The sequence below is a fragment of the Agelaius tricolor genome, unplaced genomic scaffold, assembly GCF_023055355.1.
Source record: "Agelaius tricolor isolate 1412-34295 unplaced genomic scaffold, bAgeTri1.0.p SCAF_38, whole genome shotgun sequence".
NCBI lineage: Eukaryota > Metazoa > Chordata > Aves > Passeriformes > Icteridae > Agelaius > Agelaius tricolor.
This window is the reverse complement of record NW_027269298.1, coordinates 1,306,953-1,319,254: the sequence shown is the minus strand read 5'-3', so window position 1 is coordinate 1,319,254 and position 12,302 is coordinate 1,306,953. Positions and strand designations below refer to the sequence as shown.

Genomic DNA, 12,302 nt, shown 5'->3' with positions numbered 1-12,302 from the left:
TGTCTCCCTAAAAAACAAACATCCTGTGGGCTTACAAACTGTGCTGGCATTTTTTCCACAAGGTTTGTAGAGCAAGGGAGTGCAGAACACATCTACTAATCTCTTTGGAAACACAGCACATGCCACCTAAGCCTTCTCTTTTCCCTACATTCCCTCTACTCCCCTTTTCCCCTGGAATAAATTATGATAAACAGCAATGCAGATTTAATACTTCCAAATGTTTCCCACTATGAGCACATATGATGGAGCAGCTGCCTCTCTGTCTCAGTATTGTTCCTTAGTGGCCCTCACAGATTCCCTATGCCTGATGGAATATGGATTTAAATATAAAATTAAAGAACCTGTAAAGCAGATCTTTGCAAAAAGAAGGAGGGATTCATGTTTTATTTCAGACTCATCCCTCCAGTGAGATCAGGCTCAGCCTCTGCTGTTACCCTCTGCACAGCCCAGGCCACAGACCCTTCTGCAACAATGGCAATTGCTGGTTTTCCTGCTCTTGGCTGATATTTGGAAAGTTCGCCTTCTTAGAGCCAGCATGAGGATAAATACCACTTTTTGAACATTGTGTATTTATACACCGAGATGAAGCAGTGCAGAAACTGATCCAGCCCCACTCCCCTGAGCTGAGCCACTCCTCCAAGAGATGATTCCGTCATTTCAGGGCTTTTTATGTCATTTTTTGTTTTGTTGGTTTGTTTGTGGGTTGCTCTGTTGGGTTTTTCATCAAGTTCACTCTTACACAGACTTGTAGGCTCTACCTGAACTCATTCACTGAGTTTATTCCATTTATAACCCCTCAGTGACATGGCAAACATCATCTTTCTCCAGCCAGGTAATCACAGCTGTAAATGGATGGAGTAGAACAGTGGGTATGGCAGAAATCTGAACTTTACTCCCAAATCTGCCACTGAGTTCTGCCTGACCTTAGACAATAACGTCTGAGAGAGGAAGAATAAAGAGTAACTAGATTCAAGTGAACTTCAATGACACTTCAGTATTTCTGACTACTTCACTTTTATAGCTTTTGGTTTTGTTTCCTTCCTGGAGGAGCAGAAGTAGGAAAGTCTCCCTGATTCTGAGCCCTGGGGCAGGGAAAGCACCAAGCAAGAATCATCAAAATTTACTGTTATATTCCCTTGTTTTACTAAGCAGCCCCACAGACTGCTCAGGGAAGGGCTGACGTGTCTGTGGATGATCAGTGTCAGGTCTCAAACCAGTTACAACTTCTCCTGTGAAATGATAATCCTTTCCCTCACCACATCCCAAGGAAAACTGTAGCAAGCACCATCAACCAGATTTTTGAACAAATAAGAACCACTGGAACAAGCACACAACAAAGAAGCCACTGCAAAGCCAGAAATGTGGATAACAGCAAGAACTCTAGTGAGTGGTGGTAGATGAGAGGCCATGAGGTGAGGAGCAGAAAATAGCCAAGGAAGAGAGGAAATACAGAAAGGAGGCAGCAATTCCAGGTTAATGCATTCGCTCTCCCGAGCAGGGGCAGATGATTTTGCTCTCCCAGTGACATTGGGGCAGATGAGTCACTGTGCTGCCAGTTTAGGCCTGGCTTAATGTGTGCCCAAATGCATTACAGAAATCCCTCTCCAGGAATAGGGCAATGGGCACAGGCTGCTGCTCCTCCCCAGGCTTGTCTACTCTAGCTGTAACAAGACATGCTAAAAGAAATAAATTAGGAAGAGGGAAAAAACCAACCAAACAAACAAAAAAACAAAAAAAAAAACCAACCAAAAAGAAGAGTCAGTCTGACAACTGGCAGGACAGGAGTCTCTTCAGTTAAAAAACAAAAGGACTTTACTAGTGTCCCCCAAATGTTTTTTTTTCTAAACTTCAGAGAGAACACTGACAGGTTTGAAACAAGGCTTTTGCCTTTCAGTCGCAGAGCCAAGCCCAAAAAGGCAGCAAGACTATTCCAGCCCCTATTTGGGACATGGACACATTCTGTTTTCCTGATCAGATTGGCAGCAGTACTCGCTGTGCCTCTTCCCTTCTACTCTTTACCCTTTCTTGGTGTGAAGTGGGTGAGGAATTATTCACTTTGGCAAAGGCAGACAGGAGAAAGCAGATGAGAGAAATTCAAATCTGTCACATTTTAAAATAATATTTACTAGTGGGAATAGAAATGAAGGCAAAGAAATGCCCAGCTCAAACATCAATATGAAAACTCAGTCATTGTTAGAACCAGTTTGAACTTATTTTTGATCAAGTTAAGAGAAGATTTCAGCTTTTCCAGGGAGCAGGACAGTCTGCCCTTGCACAGCAGCACATGGGCCACGGCACCTGCCAGCCTCCACACCACACACAGAGCATCTCCAAACAACCCTCGTTCCTGCAAACTAACAGAGCATAAAAGCCTTTCAGAAGGGACCACCATGAAAAGAAAACTGCATTTCTGATTACTTGGTCAAAGGACATGTACACCTACACACGTGCCTGACAACAAATCAGCCTTACAGCAAATCCAGACTCAGCACAATATTCTCCAGAAGTGTGTTTGAAAATACAACAAATAGACTTGATTTTGTTACATCCCACGCTATTCGTCAACCAAGAACTGAATTATTTCTGTTAACATATGAATACAAAAATAAGGAATTAAGTAAAATTTCAGCTATCCTCCTGGCTGCAACTGGTTTTCCAAGCACCTAATGGACCTTCCAGCCTTTAAGCAGTTATGTTTAAGGTTTCTCATCTATTACAGTAAAGAAACTTTCAGCTTTCCACACAACTAAAATAACAACAGCAGAGTTAAATCCTCCAATGATATCACCATCATCTCATTAATTCTCTCTTTCAGAGGCTGAGGGATGTGCATGGAAATGGACTGGCCATCACAGGCTGTTCACAGGGATCCAGGAGCAATGATCCAGAGTTTCTGACCCTTGACACAACCCTGCCCCCTCCTCATGATCTGCCAAGCTTAAAATAACAAATCCATATGTAAAAACTTGTTACATTCTTAAGGGCAACACAAGCAAATGGATTTCACTTGTGCTCTTGGAATTCAGGAGTCTGGGACAAGCCTCCACCGTTCTTTTGGAAGATTCCTCAACAATGATTTCAACCTCACAGTGATGTTTATAAGAAAGCTGCCCAGGAAAACATTCAGCTTTAGAAAGGAGTAACAGAAAATCCTGATATTTTAAACTTCTTTTTCCTCAGCAGAGTATCTCTGCTCTCCAGGAGTTCCCCAATCAATTATGGGGGTTCTGGGCTGTCTGTGTCCTGACTGCCACATTAAGGTTGCAGTTGCCACATTTGTACACCTTTAACATCAACTCTGAGACTGGCTTTGGGTTTGCCCATGCTGAGGTGAGAAGTGAGACTGAGCTACCTTGAGATCCAGTAAAAGTCGTTTCAACATGCATTTCCCATTCCATCATAAAAACAAACATACAGCCACAGTGTCAGGGAAGCAGGAGGTGGAAATACTACAATATTAATTGTGTTCAACATTCTTAACTCATACTGCCTATACAGCCAAGTCCAACTATGCTCTAATCCTATTATGAAACTGCATTGCAAATTGGGGAGGGGGGGAGTGGCTGTAAGGAACACAAAAGAGAAAACTTGCAGAAAGAGTCAGGGCAACACCCTTGTAACATCATCCTTCAGCATTCATTTCTGCAGAGGGAAATGAGGCCCCAGATGCTCTGCCCGCTCTCCCAGGGCTGTGTTGAAAGATCCAGCAGCACAAACAGGAGGCCCAGCACAGCTTGGGGCTCCTTCTCCACACACACCCTGAGCAATACCAGAGGGGAGGGAACACAGACAGAGGCTTTGTATACTTAAAAGATCGCAGAAGAATTCAGTCACATAAAAACATCAAAATTATTCATGCATCTGCCCACCATTTGGTTTCTGAAACTTTAAATAAGCAGAAAAAGTCCTCTGGACAATGTTCTTTGATTTTAGAGAGCAGAAAAAATTCCTCAGAGTCACTGAATGTATCCAATAAATACAGACTCTCGATCCAAAACTTCTTCAAGTGAGTTTGCCACGAGCAGCCATTTGTAGATTTTGAGATTCCTAACCTATGAATTTCCGAGGGCCGTTTCTGCAGCGAATATTTGAGAGTTGAGCAACAGCGACTTGCGATAGGCCCCTGGAAATCAGCTGCTGCCTTCCGTGCCTCTGATTTGATGAGTTAGCACGGTCCTCCTGGCAGGAGGATTATTTTTACTGAAACAACATCCAGCAACACAAAAGAAGTTGAAGGAGCCTGGACGTGTGGGATGGACACAGCCCTGGGAGTGCAGGGAAGAGGCTGAAAGGAGGCACCACAAGGCTGTTCCAGGCAGGGTGTGAAGCCACAGCAGGGTGAAAATCTTGCTTTGAGGTCACAGCAAGCAAGACCTCAGCCCAAAGTCCCCCCTGCCCAGCGCGGTGCCTCTCTCGCCCAAGCTTTCCATCCAAACCAGTTGACTCCATATGTTTAACATCTCGCTGTCTGAAAGTAACCACGGGTATGACTCAAAAATCACTTTTTAAAAGCAAACATGCAAGAAAAGTCAGTTAAACGAATGCCTGTGGGAAGCACGCTAAGAAGGGGGATAACCAAAATTGACTAATGTGTTACGTATTAACACATGCTGAAAATATTTTACCGATGGACTCATCTAAATTTTCTTGAGTATGGCGTTGGGTTTTTTCACGTCCAAAATAAGGAAGATTCCTCCCCAAGGAAAAAAAAAATAATAAAGCTGAGGCCTGAAGATAGGGATTTGTTTATGGGCTCGGCAATAAGATCACTTGACATTTTGCAACCATAAATGGTAGAGCCGCGCTCCCTCTGTAACTGCATTAATGAAAGGCACCTGGGTCCGCACGCCGCCGGCACCGCTGGGTTCTTCACCCTGGCTCGGCAAAGCCCAGCCCGAACGTGGCCAGCTCCAAACATCCCCCAAACCTGGCCCCAGTTTAAAATCGAGGGATAAAACTCTGTCCGGGATGGTGGGACCGGGATGTGCCCCCCCAGGGGTATACTCACCTTCCAGGTAGCAGCTGGAGGAGGAGGAAAGCCCCTTCTTCGATTTGCAACCCACCAATTTCAAGCAAATCTCCAACATTTTCATTTGTTAGAGTTTGGCTTCGGCTGTTCTGTTTTCCCTTCCCCCCCACCTCCTTCAGCTTCTTTTCTATGTGGAATTATCCGTTAGAAGTCTTAAAAAAAAAAAAGTCTTAAAAGATCCCGGTAAAAGTCTTAAAAATAAAAAGTCTAAAACAACATATCCAGGAAAAGCCTAAAACAAAATATCCAGGAAAACTCGACGAAATCCAGCGCTCCGAAAAGCATTACAAGGGCGAGCCCGAGAGGCGGAAAATGCAGGGGCCCCGCACCTCCTCTCCCGGGGAGTTAACTCCAGCCATCTTCCCTCCTTCCCAACTCTTTTGGCGGGAGAGAGAGGAAAGGAGGCGGGGAATGAGGTGGGGGAAGAATAAAAGAAAAAAAAAATTAAAGCAGTAAGAAGGAAAAAAAAAAAAGCGCAGCCAACTAAGTTGGGCAGAGTCAGCGGTGCCGGCCGTGCGCGGCAGCCGGCGGGCGCTGCTGGGGCTCCGCTGCCAACAAAGGGCCCCTCACTCCGCCGCCGCCGGCCTCCATGACATCAGGCATGCAGCAACGCCCTCGCTCCTTAACCTCCTCCTGCCTGCGCCTCTCCCAGCGCCCAGGAGGCCGAGGGGGAAACCGACAGGTTTGGGGAAGAGGGGGAAAGGCGGGGTGCTGGAGCTCGGTGCCGCCCGGGGAACCTTCGGAGCGCGTCACTTGACGGCCCATCCCGGGGCTGCTCGAACAGCGCCCGTGGTAACCCGGCCCAGAGACGGCGGGGGAGCCGCAGCTCCTGCCCAGGGACCTGTCCCACCGTCTCTGCGCTAATTACGGGCACGGCGATTCACGTTAATGCGGTTACTGCTGCTCCTCCGGCACAAGGGCCCAAAAGTTTTCACTCTCACACTACCTACTGTTCTTTTCCCCGGCATGTTTCTCAAGGCTACACACCAATTGATGCTCTCTGCTTATGCATTTTTTATAGATTGTTTTCTGGCATTATTGTGTGTGTCCCATTTAAACAAACATTATTTTTATTTATATTTCATCTATTTCATCTATTTCTATTTGTATAAATTTGTATATATTTATAGATATAGTAGATATAGTCTATCTACCTACCTATCTCTCTCTCTAAAGGAGATAGCATGTTGGGTATGTATACAACTGCATTATTTCCACTCAAAAATCCCTTTTCATCTCCCAAAGCTCGGGGTGCTTTTGCTGCTTGGAGCAAGAGGTGCTCAAGGGTGCAGAGTTCATAAGGAATGCAAAACACAGAGTTTGGGGAAAACAGCCTAGGAAGCTGATCCCAGCACAAATCACCCCACAACGTGTGGAGCCCTTGGTGTGTCACACACAGAGTCAACAGAGCAGCAAATCTTCATTTTTGTCCCTGAAAACTTGCCTTCACATCTGACAGTTTATTTTGGCAAGGTTTCTGACTAGTGCTTGTGCTCTTTTGCCCTCCATGGTTTTCAAACATTGAATACTTTAGGGGAAACTCTGCATGCTTCCAGCATCTGAGGTCTTTGCCTCCGAAACAGCAAACATTGCTCAGACTCTTTAAACATTATTTTACAGCATCACTTTGCCTCAGTCTTCTGAACCATGGGGTAAAAACATGAAAGACAGCTGGGAAAAAAATCCTTGATCTCTCAACCCATACTGAACGGCAATAAGAGCATTTGTTTTTGTTTTTTTTAAATACCACAAGTCACATTTCTAGCAAAGAAATAACAGTAAGGACAGTGTGATGTTCACAGTGCTTTCACCTTTTTCTCAGAAAACACGCACATGGATATGCCCATTTAATACACCAGAAAGCAGGTAGAGAACTTCAACATTTCCTCAATTCAGACAAAGAGCTGAGGCTCTCATCCCCACTGCTGGCAGCCTGCATGGACATTGGGAAAACAACAATACAGTTCTTCCCACTCTATCCCATCCTCTGTCCACTTCTGGAGAATTTCTGTTTTATGGAAGCACCAGAGTTTAAGAGAAACCAACACCTCTCTACTTGTTCCTTGCCTGCCTAACAGGGAGCTTGTGTGCAACTGCACTGGGGGAGTGGAAAAAAAAAAAACCAACCAGGAAACAAAAGAGGAGTTAAAAACAGATTTGGAGGAGAAAGGTTACATAAATCACAGGAGGAGCTCAGTCCTCACATGTTTCAGCCCAGTGTCATGTTTTAGGATGAAATGAGGTTTTAAGAGCAGACCAAGCATCCTGCACTCAACTTCTTTTCCATGAGACGTGGAGCATCCCCATTCCCTACCCCACCTCTCCTGCAGCTGTAGGAACTCAGAATCCCCAAAGCATTCCCTGCAGTACAAAGGCTGCCCCCCACGAGCACCACCCAGCCATCACAATTAAGGTTAATACAATGAGTGCCAGCAGAATTAATGTGGATTACATTTCTGATCAACTCCTGGGGTTCCTATTCCCGAGGAAGAATGCCTCATCTCAAATTAAATTAACCCGCCTGCAGAAGAACCTCACTGGAGGAGAAACACATCCACTTGGGGAGTTAAACACAAAGAGCTATCTGGGATAACTTCCTCTGTAGATAAACAAATTAATTCCCTTTGTGCTTCCAGGCAGACACGCTTGTGTGGTCCCTGTGCTACAAACATCATCCTTCAACATTTCCTCTTTTGTGTCATGGCAAACTGGGCTGTAAATACTTTGAGCAAATACCCTCTGCCATTCCTGAATGCCATGAAATTAACTGGTGATACAGAAATAAAAGCCATACTGGTAGTGTCACACAACCTCTGCCACTCTTACTGCTGTCAGCTATAAATCCCTCTCACATTTGTTTGTCATACACATCTTAAACAAGATCAGTCATGAAACGTGTGCAGATTTCTGGACTACAGTGACTGATGCAGCCTTCAGCTGAGGCTCTCTGCTGCAGAATGGCAAAACAATGTGGTTGGGAGCAGGCACAGAAGGTCTCCAGTTCCAGCTCCTGCTCAGAGGGAGGCTATCTCCCTGCATCAGGACTTTCCAGGCTTGGAGTCTGCTGGGCAGTTAAACACTTTCTATCCTCTCATACCTACCCAGCTTTGCCTCGTTGCAAGTTTTAAGTGTTGCTTCTCCTCCTTTTGCTGTGCACCCCTGAGAAGAGCCCTTCCAGCCACCAGTGGGGTGGTTATGAAAGCTCTGGGACCCCTTCCACCCCCTCTCTCCCTCGGTCCTGGGGGGCAGTGCTGGCTCCAGCCCCCTCCAGCTCCCTCCAGGGTCTCAGCATCTGCTACAGGGGAAGGAGCTCCAGATGTGGCTTCACAAGAGCCAAAAAGAGGGAAATAATCACTTCCCTCGACCTGCTGGCTCTGCTCTCATTAATGCAATCCAGTATCCATTAGCCTTTATTGTTCATGCTCCTACAAGAGCACAAACCTATTTAGCCACAGCCTTTGTGTTTGAGCTGCTTCTATCACACGGATATTTATTCTTTACATTCTTAACTCTACCCAGAATTTGAGGACAAGATTTTTATCCAAAAGAGAATGATCACACATACACACACATGACAGCAGCAGCAAAAGGACTGGACTCCATGAACAGAAAGTGAGTTTTGGCATGATCTCACGTGTTAGCAGCTGGAGTGAATTTTGTTGCGATACTGTTAAAAACAGCTTGAGTGTTTGTCACCCATTTAAAATCTGAGCTTAATTTTGTTTTAAAATCCTCTTCTGAAACATGGAAAGTTAACAGAGTTTCAAGTCCTAAAGTCTGGGCATTTTTTGATAGGCACATTCAGCTGATTTAGGATGGGAAAAGTCACTTAAAATAGAAGTATCTCAAACTAGTGGTTAAAGCAAAGGAGTAAACAAGTGTGCCAGAAAAAAAGCAAATTCTTGCTTAAAGTTACCTGTGCCTTATCTTTCTCTTCTATAAATGCAGTTGAGAATTTCCCCACAATAAAGACTAACTCAGTGCCAGCTGTAAAACAGTTTTTTTTTTGTCTGTGGAGCAACAAAATGTAGAATCACGTAATTTATGAGATGCATTTTTCTTAGTAAGTGGTAAGATTACATATGATTTGGCACATTCATAGGTCACTGTCTTTAGGATTAAAAATATGCCCATGCCACAGAACACTCCCATGCTACACAGCTCTCTTCTGATGGCATTTTTCACATAGTGGAATAACACATCCTAACACCATTACCTGATAAAAAATGTGTGTGTGTGTATGTGTACATGCAAATAATTGAAGAAGCCGTTGTTGAAATCCATGAATGACCACAGCATGTGCTACAGATGGAGCTGTAACAAAGCTGGGCTTTGATCCGACAGCAAATGCAGCTCTGCCTGTTTTCCTGGGGGTTACTCCTGCTTTGTCTGACAGGTTCCAGCTTTCCTTTGGATTTTCAGAGCCTCCACTGTTACACAGCTTCATCCACTCTTAGACACAGAGTGCCAAACGTTTGGGAAGACGGTGCTATCTGTCAGACAGAGAGGACTAGCAGCTCTCAACCCCTGGCTACTCAAATCCTTCTTGGCATGTGCAGCACAAAAACTCTGATGGAGTCCTGTAGAGCTGTTTGCAGTAAATGCAACAATTTCAGTGAGTCAAGCACATTGTGTAATGACAGCTTTGTTATGGTAGAGAAATTCCCAAGGCTGGCAGGGTTAGAGGTGAGTGCACATCCCACACCCAGCCACCTCAGATTTTAACAACTGTCTCCTGAGTGGATCAGCTCTTAGTCTCAAGTGATTGTTCAGACACCTTGTAGCTACTCCAAAGGACAAGTGAAAACAAGTCTTCCAGGATACTCCAAGGTTCTTCACTTCCTTGGCTATGACAGCACTACACAAGAAGGCAATGACATTTGGGATTTATTTGTAATATCTGCCATGTAACGAGGAGAGGGTGAGGAAAGTCCTTGTTGGTGTTTTCACACAGAATGTGCTCTACATCAGCCTGGTGAGATCTCCAAGTGAGATTCTCCACAGGAGAAAGCCCAAGCAAGCAGGATACTGAGGGATTTACAACTCCCACTTATTTGGTGAGCTCTAGGAATCCCACTGGCATTAGGAAATTAGGAATGCACACCCAGATAAACAGGGCTCAAGTGGTTTTACCACTTTGCCCAGATGAACCTTTTTGCCAGAGGTGTGTTTAAATGCCAGCCTTTCTCCACCACTGCCCTAACTCGAAACCACTCCACCAGTGCTCCAGAGTCTCTCTTCCAGCTTTTTATGTAGAAACCTCTGTCTCTCCTTTTCCAATTCACACAAAAAACATTTTTAGGCCACTGTTCTACCTTCCTGTTTAAACTCTTCTCAAGATCCAGCTGACATGTTTACAACAGCTAGTTAAAACAGCATGTTAAAAACAAAAGCCTCTTGCTACTACTCAGACCATTCCACAATAGGTATTATTGTAAATAAAATAAAAAAACCCACAAACAAAGGCAAGTTAACACCTGAGGGCAAAGAGTGTTTTTCTTCCTTCAGTCACCATCCAGCACAGCTGGAATAGCCCTGCAAGAGCACAGAGAGGCAAATGCACATACAGGGAGATATTAAACACTTCTGGTACTTGGACTTACTAAGTCCCACTCTCGTTGGTAGAAACTTTAAAAAAAAAAAAACAACAAGAAAAGCCAGGTTACAAAAAGTCCACTGTACACATCAACAAAAAAAGCCAAGGATTTTGCAATAAACCATGTGCATTTGTTGGTTTTTCTCCTTGATTTAACAGATGTTTGTTATTTGCAATTTTCATGAGTGAAGGAGGTGCCTGGGAAATGGTGGGATTTCAGAGATGGAATGTTCAACTATTTGAAATTCCTTTCAAGCAACAGAGCAGAATCCTTATTTTTTTAAGGTAGTAACAAGGCAGAAGGTACTACTAAATTCCTGCAATGGTGATATGTATTCACTGTACTCATGTAAAAACATAAGACTGGTCACGAGCTCCACAGGGAATTGCTTGGAGTATTATCATTTGAAGCCTGCAAGGTTAAATTCAAGTCCAAAGGGGCTCATCACCCATCACTGAAAAAATTTTGGGCCCCTTCCACTAAACACTTTATGAACATCTGCAGGCAAAGGGGAAAAAAAAAGAAACCAAAGAAACTTCTTGCATTTTTCAGATCTGAAAAAAAACAGCAGTGTACCTTAAAGACACAAAAATGGCATAAATTCTTCCTGACTATTAATGACTGAACTTCCATTGTCCAGGCAGTTTATTAAAATTGCGAAAGAGAGAGCAGGGACTGGACGTTCCTGTGCATTAGGTAGAATTCCATCAGTTTAGGGATCCTGCTGAAGTTCAGTATTTTCTGCCAGCCCAGGGCAGGGAGGAATCACAGACAGCCAGGACGCAATCAGAAAACATACACGCTTGGAAAGGACCAGCAAACAAATTTTAGAGAAATATCTCTGCCAAATACTGACTCAGATCATGAGTGGGAGCATTTCCGTGTTTCTTTCAAATGAAAAGGCAAGGAAATGCAGATGAAAAAGCAGAGGTAAGAGGAGAGGTTAAAAGGGGGAGCTCAGAGTTGATGACTTTGTGGGCTTTTCTTGGGTAAATCTGAGCACGTCTGCAGGAAGAGCCAGAGGGAGCGGTGAACAGGGGTTAGTCCTGGCAGTAACTAAGAGGTTAATTTCTTCCATTCAAGAGCTGAAAAAATCTGCCAAAGCAGAAGAGCAGGCCTCGCAGATCAAATTACACATGAGGAGGGGGTGGAAGGGGAGAAGAAGAAAAGAAAACAAGTATTACTGAACCACTGCCGCATGAGACCCAGCGGGGATTAGGAGAACATGGAGGAGGAGAGCTTTATCCAGGGCTGGCTGTAAACACAAACCCAAGCCATGCCTGCACCTCGCCATTCCCTGCGCGAACACCGACCTGTCCTGAGCCCCTGGCAATGTGGAAAACCTTCTGTGCATCAGCTGTGGAATTCAGTGATGGGACCAGCTGGATCTCCTTTCTCCCCCTGGCTCTCCCCACCCAGGCAAAGTGGTTGTGCTGCTTCTCCTCTCCCAGCTGGAGAGTTGAGGCTGGGGCACGGATCTATGGATGTGTCCTGCTGCTGCCACAGGTGTGGGAATCACCAAAGGACTTGAAAAGCAGCGGGATAAAAGCCACGTGGAGCAAGTAATGATGCACAAATAAACAAATAATCCATCAAACCGAGGAGCAATTCAATTCCTTTGCCTTGAAGTTGATCACACAAAGGAGGTCTCACAGCAGTATTGACATTTTCACAGC

The 12,302-nt window shown here is 44.7% G+C and overlaps 1 protein-coding gene across 2 annotated transcripts in view; it reads right to left on the bottom strand.

Annotated features, from left to right (window-relative positions):
• The window catches only part of ABL1 (ABL proto-oncogene 1, non-receptor tyrosine kinase), a 77,926-nt gene that overhangs the window by 27,104 nt on the left and 38,520 nt on the right, over positions 1 to 12,302 (bottom strand). Inside the window, exon 1 of one of the 2 annotated variants that reach the window (XM_071453969.1) lies at positions 5,009 to 5,602. The exons of the other annotated variant lie outside the window; for it this stretch is intronic. Within the exon in view, the coding sequence (XP_071310070.1) occupies positions 5,009 to 5,093 (85 nt within the window). The 5' untranslated portion in view covers positions 5,094 to 5,602. Of the gene's footprint in view, positions 1 to 5,008; positions 5,603 to 12,302 lie in introns of those variants that run through there. 2 annotated transcript variants of the gene reach the window in all.